Source organism: Rana temporaria, chromosome 2, assembly GCF_905171775.1.
Source record: "Rana temporaria chromosome 2, aRanTem1.1, whole genome shotgun sequence".
Classification (NCBI taxonomy): Eukaryota; Metazoa; Chordata; class Amphibia; order Anura; family Ranidae; genus Rana; species Rana temporaria.
This window is the reverse complement of record NC_053490.1, coordinates 217,563,824-217,579,407: the sequence shown is the minus strand read 5'-3', so window position 1 is coordinate 217,579,407 and position 15,584 is coordinate 217,563,824. Positions and strand designations below refer to the sequence as shown.

General features: G+C 44.8%; 1 protein-coding gene across 4 annotated transcripts in view; it reads right to left on the bottom strand.

Moving 5' to 3' along the window:
- Nucleotides 1-15,289, bottom strand: part of TBC1D8 (TBC1 domain family member 8) — a 149,558-nt gene extending 134,269 nt beyond the window's left edge. For 2 of the 4 annotated variants that reach the window (XM_040336434.1, XM_040336437.1), the window contains exons 1-2: nt 15,160-15,250; nt 14,689-14,846 (exon numbers count right to left, since the gene is read on the bottom strand). In XM_040336434.1, coding sequence (XP_040192368.1) covers nt 14,689-14,815 — 127 coding nt within the window. In that variant the 5' untranslated portion in view covers nt 14,816-14,846; nt 15,160-15,250. Of the gene's footprint in view, nt 1-14,688 lie in introns of all 4 variants that reach the window. The other 2 variants (XM_040336436.1, XM_040336435.1) reach the window with 2 other exon arrangements.
- Nucleotides 15,290-15,584: the final 295 nt, after the last annotated feature.

Here is a 15,584-nt window from a genome sequence, read left to right as displayed (position 1 = left end):
GGCTATATTCTGTCGAGCAGAAGAACTGGCGGAAAGGGGAAAAAAAGATTAAAGTAAAAGAGTTTCTAGAAGGTGCAAGTCTTCCCAATATTGGATTGAGCGAGAGATCAATCTTGGATAGGCCAGTGACTGAGGAAAAGATTAGTGGAGTGTTGGCGGACTCAGCCGCTGGCAAAAGCCCAGGCCCAGATGGGTTTACCACGCTCTACTTTAAAAAGTGTAAGGAGATACTGATCCCAAGATTGTGCCAATATTACAAGGTCTAGGGACTGAATACGAAATGAGTAGGGAAGCCCTGGCAGCTACAATTATAGTAATCCCGGGAAAGATGTAAGGATCTTCTCCAGGTACAGGCCGATCTCGTTGCTTAATGCTAATACCAAGTTGTTTGCAAAGGTTTTGGCAGAACCATTGAAACGGCTGATGACCACACTGGTCCACCCGGACCACGTGGGATTTATACCCGTAAGAGAGGGGAGGGATAATGGGGTGAGAGCTCTGTTACTCCTTAGAAAGACGAATAAGGGTGGGTCCCCAGGTTTACTCCTGTCGATCGCCGCGAAGAAGGCGTTTGACAGGGTAGACTGGGGACTCATGACTCAAACCCTGGAAACTATGGGCTTAGGACCTAGGATGCTAAAGTGGATCAAGACACTGTATTCACCACCCAATGGCAAGGATAAGAATTAATGGCAGGTTATCCCCAGCATTCGTGATGAAAAATGGCACAAGACAGGGGTGTCCCCTTTCGCTGCTTCTGTTTGTGTAGCCCCGATGTGAAAGGGATCAAAGTTGAAGAAGAACATAAATTGTCCGCATTTGCGGACGATGTATTGTTCTAGATTGTTAACCCTAGAACGTCAATCCCGAACCTATTAAAAATATTTAAACAGTACGGGGATATATCTAATTTCAAAATTAACGTTACCAAGACGGAGATCCTAAATGTGAATATCAGTAAGTCAGAAGAACGGGTTCTAAAGGCGGAGTTTAGGTTTCCCTGGCAGAAGGAACTTAAATATTTAAGAATCAAATTAGCTAATTCAACCAAGAAAGTATACGAAATAAATTATATCCCCCTACTAGATGAAATCAAAATAGAAAGAAAAGAGTTATAAACAGACCAATTTCCTGGATAGGTCGAATTAATATCCTGAAAATGGTCCTGCTCCCAAAAATTCTTTATAAATTCCAGCTGTTACCTATCGCATTGCCGCAACCTTACCTGAGAGTACTTAAAACGTTGATAATGAACTATATATAAAAAAATAAAAAACACAGAATCTCCTTTCTGGTTTTAAAACAGGAAAAAAAACATGGGGGTCTCGCGCTCCTGGACATTAGAAAATATTATGAAGCAGCGGTGCTGTCTAGATGGGTGAAGTTAGAAAATGCATTGGCCAAGGTAAAATTAGGGAGCATAATCTGGAACCCTTCACAGTTTAGAGCACTCGACGAGAATACTCATGAGGTAACACGCAATGCACTGAAAGAATGGGACACATTACATAAACAAACAGGGAGTATAATTCACCTCTTATAGCGTTAAAAGAAAATAAATACTTTGCACCCGGAAAACAAATAGTTGGTGGTAACTGGATTAAAAAAGATAAAGCACAGTTAAGGGATATAATAAAGAAATGGAAATTAATTACACTACAGGAGCTAAAACACAAGGAGGAATTAATGATAATTGATGAATGGAGATATCGATAGCTGGACCACTTTGTTAAAAAGCTACCCCAGCCATTAAGGTCAGGGGAACAGCTTACAGCATTGGAAAGCCTATGTACTACAGATAAAATTAAAGGAATTATATCAAGGCTCTATAAGATACTATTGGCAGTGGACAAAATGAAGATCCCTCCGTTCATCAAAAAATGGGAGCGGGAGTTAGGAACACAGAAGGATAATACCACAATAGGTAAAATGTTGAAACTGAATCAGAAATGATCGCAGAAATGAATTATAAGTGTATAATGGGCTGGTATGCAACACCAGATAAAACAAGTAAATTTAAAGGAGGGCCAGTTGGCAGATTGCTGGCGAGGCTGCAGGTCCCCAGGGACAATGGCTCATCTATTTTTAGAAAAAAAAAAAAAAAAAAAAAAAGGAAGAAGAAATAAAGACTTCTGCTTATGATAGGCGATGTTTGGTTACTGCTTAACTCGGAGTTTGGGAAAAAAATTAAAAGATATATATATATTTATTTATTATTGTGTGTGTGTGTATATACATACATACACACACACACACACACACACTGACCACTTTATTGGGCATACCTGTTCAATTGCTTGGTAACAAATTGCTAATTGGCCAATCACATAACAACTCCATGCATTTAAGCATCTAGATGTGGTTATGATGACTTGATGAAGTTCAAACCAAGTATCAGAATAGGGGAGAAAGGGGATTTAAATGAGTTTAAACGTGGCATGGTTGTTGGTGCCAGACAGGCTGGTCTAAGCATTTCAAAAAACTGCTGACCTACTGGGATTTTCATGCACAACCATCTCTAGGGTCTACAGAGAATGGTCTAAAAAAGAGAAAATATCCAGTAAGTGGGATTTATGTGGACAAAAATGCCTTGTTGATGTCAGAGGAGAATGGGCAGACCGATTTGAGATGATAGAAAGGTAACAGTAACACAAATAACCACTTGTTAAAACCAAGGTATGCAGAATACCACCTCTGAATGCACAACACATTGAACTTTGAAGCAGAAGATTGGAAAAATGTTGCCTGGTCTCACGAGTCTCAATTTCAGCTGCGACATCTCAGATTGTAGGGTCAGAATTTAGTATAATCAACATGAAAGCGTGGATCCATCCTTCCTTGTATAAACAGTTCAGGCTGGTGGTGATGTAATGGTGTGGGGGATATTTTCTTGTCACACTTTGGGGCCCTTGGTACCAATTAAGCATTGTTTAAATGCTCCAGCCTACCAGAGTATTGTTGCTGACCATGTCCATCCCTTTATGACTACAGTGTACCCATCTTCTGATGGCTACTTCCAGCAGGATAATGCACCATGGCACAAAGCTCAAATCATCTCATCACTGGTTTCTTGAACATGACAATGAGGTCACTGACACCTCTGGGATTCGCATCATGTCACTATGGACCAAAATCTCAGAGGAATGCCTGTCCCGTCCCATCACCTTTTTATTCCCTTGGCGTCAGGAAAACTTGTCAGAAGGGATTCATCCCGATAGAGGAACGAAGCAGACAGAAATAACACTTTGTGCTCTGAAGTACACAATATAGAGGGATATGCTTTGTTTATATTTTGTGTCTGAGGTTTATAACCACTTTAAGAAAAAAAACTATCATGCAGTAATGATAGTTGATTTATAATGAAAACTTACTCCACTTGTAAATAACATTAAACAGACTGCAGAACTTCCAATTTTAGAAGATAGCATATGGGTTGGCATACGCATGTGGCTGAGCTGATAAAGGTATACTCAGATGAGATTTTAAATTAAGAATTCACATTAATATGTGCATCTCCATTATCTATCTAGAACTAAAACGAAATTCATTTTTAGGAGACCAAAAAGTGCAGCTTGTCAAAGCTTATGTGAATATGTCTTACTGTTACTATAAAGCAGCTGATTGAGGGTCTGCACTCCTAACATACAGAAGAAGAATTCTTCATCACACAGTAGTTTTACAGGAATTGTTCCAGAGTATTCCTAGCACGAACTGTACAATATTAATATAGCTGTAGAATAAAATTATGCTTTTTATGGGTTACCTGAGCATAGCCCTGAACACCAATCAGATAACGCTTTCATTGCCAACAGCATGTCGCACTGTAACTTTTCTTTTTTAGGACTTTATTGCAATGTTGCAAAGTGACATTGGCCGCTGTGCAGTGTGATGCTGTACATACATACACACACTTTTTTTGTACAGTAGCTCAGAAAAAAACCCAAAAGAAATTTGAACTGCAGAACTACGTTTTATACTTACCTTTCCCCAATTCACTACAATATTACCCACAAAGCCACCGAACTGCTAGTCAAAACCTGAGTTGAGACCAAACATGCTCAGTACACTACATTCAATCCTATAGTTTGCGCTCTTCTGGGGCAAAGTTCATCAGTGCTTCTGTGACAAACCCAGTGAATATTGAATGTTAAGGGGTTGTCAGGCCTCGTACACACGATGGTTTTCCTCGACAGAATCCATCAACAAACTTGGTGGCAGAGCTTTTTTGCCAAGGAAAACGGTTGTGTGTATGTGTTTTTCATCGAGGAAACTGTCAAAGAACTCGACGAGAAAAAAAAAGAACAAGTTCTCTTTTTCCTCGACGGGAGTCTCAATTTCCTCGTCGTGTTCATCGTCAGGCTGGTTTTCGACGAGAAACACGTTCGTGTGTATGCTAAGAAACCCGCGCAAGCTCAGAATAAAGTATGAAACGGGAGTGCACCTTCGGTAAAAGTAGCAATTGTAATGGACTTAGCACATACTGTCATACTGTAACAGTCTGAAAAGTGCAAATTGTCTTTATCCGAACTTTTACTTAACACGCAGTAACATGAGATTAGCAAAAGCAGCCCCAAGGGTTGTGCCAGTGGAATCGAACTTCCCCTGCCGTTGTATGTGTTGTACGTCACCGCGTTTGAGAACGAGGAGATTTGGTCTTGACAGTGTGTACGCAAAGAAAGCTTGTCAAGTTTCTCCACAAGCCTGACAAGGAACTCGTCGAGGAAAACGATGTTTCATTTACGACGAGTTCCTCGGTCGTGTGTACGAGGCCTAAAGGTACATTTTTTTTTTCCTAAATAGCTTCCTTTACCGTAGTGCAGTTCTCCTTTACTTACCTCATCCTTCAATTTTGCTTTTAAATGTCCTTATTTCCTCTGAGAAATCCTCACTTCCTGTTCTTCTGTCTGTAACTCAACACCGTAATGCAAGGCTTTCTCCCTGGTGTGGAGTGTCGTGCTCGCCCCCTCCCTTGGACTACAGGAAAGTCAGGACGCTCTCTACGTTACAGGTAGAGAAAGGAACTGTGTGTTAGTGGGCGTTCTGACTCTCAAAACTTCCCATTGGTTACGGACTCTACTACATCACATAACAGGAGCAGTAGAGGGCCTAAGTGGGTGTGAAGGGCTGTAGTAGATCATACGTGATTAAATACACTGGAAAATACGCAGGAAACAAAAAAATATCATCATCAACAAGGGCATTAGAAAAACAGAAGGGGCAGGGAGAAGTCCAATAATGTGTAAAAACTTTAAAAAAAAAATTGCGGAAATGTAAAGTCCCTTGAAGCTAAAACATACAATACTGGTTTGTGTTAATCTAAAAGTAAAACAAAAAACTGTTCCACCTACAAGGTAACATTCCTTTCCAGCACTTCTGTCTGCATGCCTGGGACTGATCAAGGAAAGTCAAATACTGAGCCCAATGAGGAGGATGAAAAAGAAAGATAAGGTAAACCTGCTTATTCTCACTCCGGAAGCCCTGGGTAGGGTCATACTATCACTCAACCTACTCCACTTATTCTAGAGGTGTCAGCGTCCTGGTTCACAAGTCGATTGAGTTCACCCTCCTGGATCTCCATCTTGACCCAGAGGGGAGATATGTGGCTATTCATGCAATGTGTGATAGACTGGAGCTTTTGATTGTAGGCATTTATCCCCCCCCCCCCCCAGCCACAGTTGATGTGCTCAGGAAGTTCACCCCGCTCATGGTGCAGTACCCGTTGGCTGTGGTGGTTATCGCTGGTGACTTTAATATGACCCCCAATCCGGTTATGGACAGGCCTAATGCGGGACCCCTTGGAGACTCCCCCCTGTCCCATTGGGCAGGAAATTATGGGTTTAATAATGGCTGGCGGATGAGGCACCCGGATAAGAAACAGTATACCTGTCACTCGGCCACATATGCCTCCTTCTCCAGAATTGACTTGGTCTATACCACCGATTCCCTGCTCTTCCGAATTCAGGAGGTGGAGATCCTGCCACGTGGCATATCAGACCATGCACCCCTTCTACTTACTCTGCAAACTCGCCGGCTGGGTCTGCATTGTGGCGACTCTCTGTTTTGGGTCACTGATGAGCGGGTGATCCCTCTGGTTGAAGGGGAGCTGGGAGAATACTGGTCACATAATGAGGGCACGGTTCCCTCACCGGTTCTATGGGATGCCTTTAAGGCGTACACTAGGGGGCAGTATAAAACAGCGATTTGACAGGTTAGAAGGGACATGACTTTTGCACTAGAGGAGGCTGAAAGGAAGGTCCTCTTGCTGGAGGAGAGGTATGTGAGTAATAAGGATGCTTTGATCTATGATGCTATGCAGTCCCTCCACAGGGAAATTTCCCTGCTGCGGGTTGCGACCACTAACAACTGCTCTCTTAGTCACAAAGAATTTTTGATCAGGGGGAGAAGACGGGTAGGTTTCTGGTGTGGCTGGTTCGGGAACGTTCCTCCACGCCACATATTGTCCGTATTAAGGATTACAGGGGGGGGGAGTTCCACTCTGACCCCCTGAGTATCAATGCTTAAATTTGCCAGGTATTATGAGCATCTCTATACCTCCAGAGCAGATTTCACCACAGACAGACTGCACCACTTCTTGGGTCAAATAGATTTTCCACAACTCTCAGCTGAGGCCCGCACCACACTTGTTGCTCCAATCACACTCAAGGAGGTGCAGGTAGCAATAGCCACGCTTCAGTCGGCCAAAACTCTGGGTCCTGACGGACTTCCAGCTGAATTCTACAAGGCTAATAGTGAGCTCCTTGCCCCTAAGTTCCATAGACTGCTTCTGACTATGTTGGAGGAGGGGTGTCCTCCCTCTATGGCCGAGGCGGTTATTGTGGTTATACCAAAGCCCAATAAAGACCCTACGTCCTGTGCTTCGTATCATCCCATCTTGCTACTAAATGTAGACACCAAATAAACCACTAACCTCTCAACCAGGCTTAACTCGGTCATTCTATCCCTGATACATGGTGACCAGACTGGCTTCATGCCGGGCAAGGGTACTGACATCAATTTACGCCGTCTGTATACGAACGTGTCTTGTGCGGGGAGGGCGGATTCTCCAGGTGTCGTGGCCTCCCTAGATGCCGAAAAGGCCTTTGACTCGGTGGAGTGGGAATTTTTGTGGCAGGTCCTTGAAAGTTTCAATTTTGGCCCCAGGTTTGTCTCCAGGGTTAAACTGCTGTAAAGGAACCCCTCTGCGAGAGTCCGCACGAACAGCATGCTTTCCCCCGCCTTTACTTTAGGTAGAGGTACTAGACAGGGGTGTCCAGTATCTCTGGGGCTATTTGCCCTAGCTATGGAACCCCTGACTATCTTACTTAGGGCATCCCCGGCGGTTGGAGGGATACCAGTGAGTCTGCTGACAGAGGCTTTCACTTTATGCAGACGATGCATTGTTGTACCTTCCAGACGCATCTGCCTCTTTGGCGGCGGCCCTGGAGATCATTGACCACTATGGATCCTTCTCAGGTATTCGGATCAATTTGACCAAATCAATTCTGTTTTCCCTGTCCCAGACCTCACCCGCCCTGGACCCGCAGATTCCACTGACCTTGGTTTTCAAATTTAGGTACCTAGGGATTGAGGTCCAAAAGGGACCCCTCTCTATACCTAGCAGACAATGTGTATCCGATCCTCCAACAGCTATCCATCAAGTTTCAAGCCTAGAAATCTCTCCCCCTGTCACCCGTGGGGAGGATCAATCTCCTTAAAATGATATTCCTCCCTAAATTCCTTTATGTGTTTCGCAAAACTCCTGTCCCCATCCCCAACTCCTTTTTTCAGAAGCTGGACCAGGCGGTAAACGCGTTTGTATGGGGAGGACTGGCCCCCAGGGTTGCCCGGGCCATCCTGCAGCTTCCTCTTTCATTGGGGGGTTTGGCACTCCCCTGTTTTAAACTCTATTACTGGGCAGCGGTGGTTGTGACTGTTCGCTGGTGGTTCTCTCAGCCACGGTCCAACCCATCAGTTAACGTAGAGGCGGCTATACTTGGCTCCTACTCAGCACTGAGTTACTTGGTGTTCCAAGGACCTAAGGCACACCCTGATGTGACGACCCCTATGCGGACAACCGTTAAGAGTTTGGGAACAGACTTCAGCGAAACTCGGTGGTCCCAATACCATCTCCCAGCACGCACCACTATGGGGCAATCCCCGACTGGCTCACCTGCAGACGGTCCCTGACCCGGCATTGTGGGCTAGATATGAGATTAAGGTGGTGCGCCAAATTATGTCCGGGGGTAGAATCCTTCCCTATGATACGCTGAAAAACACTTTTCAACTGCCCTCAAAGATGTTCTTCTGCTACCTACAACTGCGACATGCGGTACAGGCCCAATTTCCTGAGGGGGTCGAGCTGCGTTCACACGGGGTGGAGACATTTCTGACTTCCAGAGTTGTGGATCATGTTCTCTCCTCTCTGTATCTTAGGTTGTCTTGTGGAGGGACCAAACTGTATGACAAGTGGAGGGAGGATGGGATCCAGTAATATATTCCCCTGATGGTCTCTGCGAGGGATAGGTACATCCAACTCAAATTTATACACAGAGGGCCAGATTCAGAACGAAGATACGACGGCGTGGAGTGTGCGTGGTCGTAACTATGCGACTGATTCAGAGAATCATTTACGCATAGATTTCCCTAAGATCCGACCGGCGTAAGTCTCTTACACCGTCGTATCTTAGGCTGCATATTTACGCTGGCCGCTAGGTGGCGCTTCCGTATAGTTATGCAATGAATATGCTAATTAGGTAGCTACGCCGATTCAGAAACGTACGTCCGGCGCATATTTTTACATTGTTTACGTTAGGCTTTTTTCGGCGTAAAGTTACCCCTGCTATATGAGGCGTAGCTAATGTTAAGTATGGACGTCGTTCCCGCATCGAGTTTTGAAAATGTTATGTCGTTTGCGTAAGTCGTTCGCGAATAGGGATGTACGCAAGTTACGTTCACGTCTAAAGCAATGACGACTTGCAGCGTAATTTCGAGCATGCGCACTGGGATTTTTTCACGAATGGCGCATGCGCCGTTCGTAAAATATGTCAAAAACGTGGGGTCACAGTGAATTTACATAAAACACGCCCACATCATCCCCATTTGAATTAGGCGGGCTTATGCCGACACACATACGTTACGCCGCTGTAACTAAGGGCGCACGTTCTTTCTGCATACGGAACTTGCGCCCTAAGTTACGGCGGCGTACCTACGATACGTTACGCCGCGCCGACAGATACTGCAATGTATCTGAATCCGGCCCAGTGTGTATTATACACCTTTGAGACTCTCTAGAATTTACCCATCCCAAACAGATAGATGTCCTACTGATCTGGGTACCTTTTTACACGTTGTATGGTCATGTCCTGTCATTCAACAATTCTGGTCAGAGGTAGTTGACGTCATTAACTCAGTGGGCAATTTGCATATAGACCTGAACACAATTATACTGCTTCTTGGAGTTTGTGATAATGTCATATATAACACACACAAAAGGCTGTTTGTATTTTACGCCTCCTTTTATGCTAGAAAGGCCATCCTACTTAAAGTGGAGGTTCCATCAAAAAAACTATTTTGCTTTAAACTGTAGCGTACGACTAAAAAAGAAAAAAATTACTCATCTGGAAATGCCTGTTGCTATGTGGTCCCACGAAATCTGCCTTTGAAACCACCTAGGATTCTGACATCATCTCCCTCTAATGCTCCTGGGAAATGTGTGTCATCATTTCCCAGGATGCAGTGCGCTGTCCAATTATCACCCCCCATCCAAGACTTCCAGGAAGTAAGTGCCTGTAGGCTTCACAATGCCCACAAGCAAAATGACAACGGTGTAGATATAGTTTTATAAACGATCTTTTTTTAATATCTATGCGGATCGGCGGCGGATTGTAAAATAGTAAGTGACCGGATTTATATTATAAAAAACGCAGGATGAAAGGACATACATTTAAAAAATGGTAATTGTGGTTGGAACTCCGCTTTAAGTGGAAGCAGCCCGAGCCTCCAACGGTCTCCCAGTGAAGGGCCCTAGTGGAGGCCTAGTGGAGGCCATGCTACCCCTGTATAAGCTTACGTATATGAACCGTAAATGTCCTACGAAGTTCGAGAAGATATGGGGCGCATGGACCAAGAACTGAACTGAACTTACAGACAATGCCCCTGCGGTGCTCCTGCCCCTTCATTCCCCCTCCCCTCTCCCTCTTCATATTCCCTCCTCTACTTTTCCTTTTCCTTGCCCTGTCCCCCTCTTCCTCCGCCCTTCCTTTTCCTTCTCCGCCCTTTTCTCCTCTTTGTTGCTCCTCCTGAATCTTCTGTTTTTCGGGTTTTCTTATGGAATTACAATCACTTCCTAGTCTAGGCCATGACCTATGGGTACTTATGAATAGCTGATGGCATCCGTACCTAATGTGTGAACTGGTGTATTCTTTGTTTGATGTAACGGTAGGATTGTGTTGTGAACTGTGCCAAGTTTTCTACTAAGATATTTGAGATTCTGTATATGACTTTGTTAATCCTGTAATGTATAGCTGCATTATGTTCTCTTTTTTTGTTTGTATGTCTTTATGCTTCTCCTTCTGGAGACAAATAAAAACGTTTCTGTTAAAAAAAAAAAAAAAAAAAAAAAAAAAAAAAAAACCTGCTTATTCTGTGCCATAAACATACAAAAATGTTGTCTGCAGGAAACAAAATGCAGTGGTTTCAGAAATTATAACTCCAAATAAAAACATCTTAATGCATTTAGAAATCATTCCCAGCTATAATTTACCGCTTTCGCAAAAAAAAAAAAGAAAAAAAAAAGGTGTTGTGCCCTAAAGACAAAACATGATGTTTATGGTGTTATTCTGAAGGAACCCATGACAGCTTCCATAGCCAAATATGACTTGTGATGTGACTTTCATATTGACTACTTTCCTCTGAGATCTTCCTCATTTTAGCACAGCATATGACAAGCACATTGCCGATACCTGGGGTGTTTGAGTCTTTCAGAGCAATGCAATATCCAGATACATGGCACTATGAAGCGATCAGCCTGCTACATAAAAAGGTACAGTCCTATCACCTACAGTATTTGTACTTTAGGTAAACAGGAGACATTTAATCACAAGTCTCTAGTTATCAATATGATCAGATGCAGTCACTGTTCAGGTATTCAGACAGCCGTGGTTGTTATTACAGCTGTGCGAATACAATAGCAGGCAGGGGAGATGCCTTCATCCATGTTGTTTAGCGAGAAAGGAGGAATACGAAGGGTCTTCAAAAAGTTTTCGCACTTTTATATATTTAACTTCGTTTGAAGACGTGCAGAAACTTTTTGAAGCTGTGTTGGCTTTTTCTTTTGTCCTTTTGAGTCCTGCCATGGAGATACAGCCAAAATTCTTCTGCTGGGTGACTGTAGCTGTTGGCTGTGTTCCTCTTGGCACCTGCCATTTATTTTGTGCAACTACCCCCTGTGCCTAGACCCTCTGTGCCACCACTCCCTGCATCCTTTGCTGTCAAATATCTCTTGCCCCTCAAACCGCCTGGCATATTATATACCCAATCAAAAAAAGCAGCAGAGGAAAAAAACACTGACAGATATCAGAAAAAAAAGTGACATCACAACCTGTGTCAAAGACACACTTTTAGCTGTTAACAGGTCGCCCAGGTTCTTATAAATTCATTTATGTAGCCAATGATACAATAAATACAATTGATTAAAAAAAACATGATTATTTACTTAAACTGAATGGTGCAACTCTGCAGAGCAACCATTTAGCTTCCAGGTTGTATTACCAAAGCTTAACTGAACAAGCTGATGTTAGAAGTCGATTGGTTACCATGCACAACTGCACCAGATGGCTCCTGTGTAAACTGACCCTGGTATGTGTCCCCTTTAACTCGAATAGGTCTTGTTTTGCAGCAGTGCTGCTTGCTATGAACACAACAGGGGGCCATTTTTTTGCCACGCAGCAAAACATTGTGACCGTGACACATGTACACCCCGATTACAGCTTTACGTGATATTAAACCCTAAATTGTATCTAAACATGCAATAGAATACATATTATTTTTTTCCCAAAAGTTTGTTAGTTTGTTTCCCATTATTTACATTTAGGTCTTTTGTTTTCAAAATGATCACCTGACCGCCAGAGCTCCGCCCTCATTCACAGAGACAAAGAGGGGAGGATGGAGGACATGCTCTGCAATCAGTCATGATCCCAGAGCCTCCCCGGATGTGAAGTGAAGAAGTATCAGGTGGGGCGGCTGAGAAGATTACAGAGGTTTTTTCACACATAATAATGTCCTTGTGCTTTCAGGTGCTTCAGATTAAAAAATATTTGCATTTAGAGTGTATTTTTGCAATCAATCATATAACCAACATGTTGCCCACTGACCTAATAAAGACATAGATAAAGATCACGTGACCAACTCTAGTTATTTAAGGTATTTACAAGCTGTCAATTGACCTCCCTTGATTTTACTAATACCATGTACTACATACTGTATATATTCAAGCATATGCACATTGGGTTTCATGCCACTGGGTTCCGCCGTACAAATCAAAACGAAATGCACCTTGTTTAAAATGGACATTTTTGTGGGTACCTGGGAGGCCCAGGAGAAGCATCCCGTTGAAATAAGCCAAGGTGAAATAAATTGCAGATGGAAGCTGTAACAAGTGGTACTCACATTAGGTAGCTCAGGCCGCTGGTAGAAGGGCTTCCTGGGCAGCTGAAACTGCTGGGAATTGACACTGAGGGGATAAACTACTCGTGTACTAAAGGCTTTAACAGTATTATATGCCTTTGAATATGTCCTATAAACACATGCAAGTCATGGCTAGTGTGAATGAGACCTTTACAGGCATAAGGCATGTACCAAAGTCTCTGGGTTATCAGAAGCTGTGTGTATTAGGTGTAGGAGGAAGTCCAATGGTTGGAAATGCATGAAATTCACCTGTGTCAGTTGTACCTACATCTGTGTGCAGTACTCTCAGGAGCATGAAGTATCTATATACACAGAGCACACAAGATGCAATTCTCAGGTGTACACTCTCTCCTAGGAGTAATGAGGGACATTCCCAGGTACATGTTTTCCTAGGAGAAGTAAGGGAAGGTCTTAGGTGTACAATTTCCTAGGAGTAATGAGGGACATTCCCAGGTACATGTTTTCCTAGGAGAAGTAAGGGAAGGTCTTAGGTGTACAATTTCCTAGGAGTAATGAGGGACATTCCCAGGTACATGTTTTCCTAGGAGAAGTAAGGGAAGGTCTTAGGTGTACAATTTCCTAGGAGTAATGAAGGACATTCTCAGGTACGTGTTTTCCTAGGAGTAGTAAGGGAAGGTCTTAGGTGTACAATTTCCTAGGAGTAATGAGGGACATTCTCAGGTACATGTTTTCCTAGGAGTAGTAAGGGAAGGTCTTAGGTGTACAATTTCCTAGGAGTAGTGAGGGACATTCTTAAGTACAGTATATGCTGTTCTAGGAGCAGTGAGAGAATTTCTCAGGTGTACCATCTCCTGGGAGTAGTGAGAGAAGTTTCTATCAGACATGAGTAGAGTTTGTATCAGAAATGAGGTGCAGTTGTCAAGTGTACCCCCACCTAGGAGTTTTGAGGTTCAATGGTCAGGTGTACCCCTGAGGTGCACCCCCCTCCTAGGAGTAGCGGGATGTTGTCAGGTGAATTCCTTCCTAGTAGTAAAGAGGTGCTGTTGTCAGGTGGACCCCCATCTAGTAGTAATGAGGTGCAGATGTCAGGTGAACCCGCTCCTAATAGTAATGAGGTATAATTGTCAGGTGAACCCCCATCTAGTAGTAATGAGGTGCAGATGTCAGGTGAACCCGCTCCTAATAGTAATGAGGTATAATTGTCAGGTGAACCCCCATCTAGTAATTAGGTGACCCATCTCCTAGTAGTGAGGTGCAGTTAGGTGAAACCCTGAGGTACAGTTGTCAGATGAACCCCCTCCTAGTAGTGAGGTGCAGTCGTTAGCTGAACCCCCTTCTAGTAGTGAGGCGAACCCCCTCCTAGTAGTGAGGCGAACCCCCTCCTAGTAGTGAGGTGCAGTTGTGAGGTGAACCCCCTCCTATTAGTGAGGTGCAGTTGTGAGGTGAACCCCCTCCTAGGAGTAGGGAGGTGGTGCAGTTGTGAGGTGGTGCAGTTGTGAGGTGAACCCCCTCCTAGTAGTGAGGTGCAGTTGTAAGGTTAACCCCCTCGTAGTAGTGAGGAGGTGCAGTTGTGAGGTGAACCCACCCCCTTAGTAGTGAGGTGGTGCAGTTGTGAGGAGAACCCACCCCCTTAGTAGTGAGGTGGTGCAGTTGTGAGGTGAACCCCCTCATAGTAGTGAGGAGGTGCAGTTGTGAGGTGAACCCCCTTGTAGTAGTGAGGAGGTGCAGTTGTGAGGTGAACCCCCTCCTAGGAGTAGTGAGGAGGTGCAGTTGTGAGGTGAACCGCCTCCTAGGAGTAGTGAGGAGGTGCAGTTGTGAGGTAAACCCCCTCCTAGGAGTAGTGAGGAGGTGCAGTTGTGAGGTGAACCCCCTCCTAGGAGTAGTGAGGTGGTGCAGTTGTGAGGTGAACCCCCTCTTAGGAGTAGTGAGGTGGTGCAGTTGTGAGGTGAACCCCCTCGTAGTAGTGAGGAGGTGCAGTTGTGAGGTGAACCCCCTCCTAGGAGTAGTAAGGAAGTTTCTATGTCCGGCCTGTGTTGGACTTACCGGTGAACTTGGCCGCGCTGTCCCCATGTCCTCGGCGGCGCTGTAGGATGAAGTACTGGTTGGACTTGTGGGTGACCCACAGCCGCAGCGCGTTCTTCAGCAGAACCTCCTCAGGCTTCAGCCACATCCTGTCCGCCCGTGTCACAGCCGCTTCATGCCTGCACAGGGGACACCATGGTGAGAGCACAGCCCGGCACGGTTCCCATTACCATCGGAGAGGACAGGGGAGTGTTCCCTGATGATCGGAGCCCGCACAGCTCTATTGTGATCATACGGCGGCGGAGGAAGGGCTGTCACAGGCTGTGTTCAGGTGGCCAGCGATGGCACCTCAGTCCGCCTCCGTACGATCCTTACTTTCCCTCATCGTACTAGCCGAGAGATGTGTGCTTCCTCCTTTGTCATCATACCACCTCCCCTCCCTGCCGATCTCCTTATACATCACTCCTGCCGCATCGATCAGCGGCTTCTCACCTGCTCTCCCTGACATGCACACAGCCCGGATCTGGCTTGTTGTCTCTGCCTCACTCACAACACATAACAGTTCCGGCATCCAGAGAGGAAGTTCATCCCAGCCAGCCCCGTACATCCTTCCTTGTCCTGCCTCATCTACACAGAGCACCTTCCTGCAATCACTGCTCGGCTTCTCCTCAATACCAGGGAGATCAGCCTAGACCCATGTACTGTGATTGTAGATCAGGCTTCTCCTCATTCCCAGGGAGATCAGCCTAGACCCATGTACTATTATTGTAGACAAGGCTTCTCCTCATTCCCAGGGAGATCAGCCTAGACCCATGTACTATGATTGTAGACGAGGCTTCTCCTCATTCCCAGGGAGATCAGCCTAGACCCATGTACTATGATTGTAGACGAGGCTTCTCCTCAATATCAGGGAGATC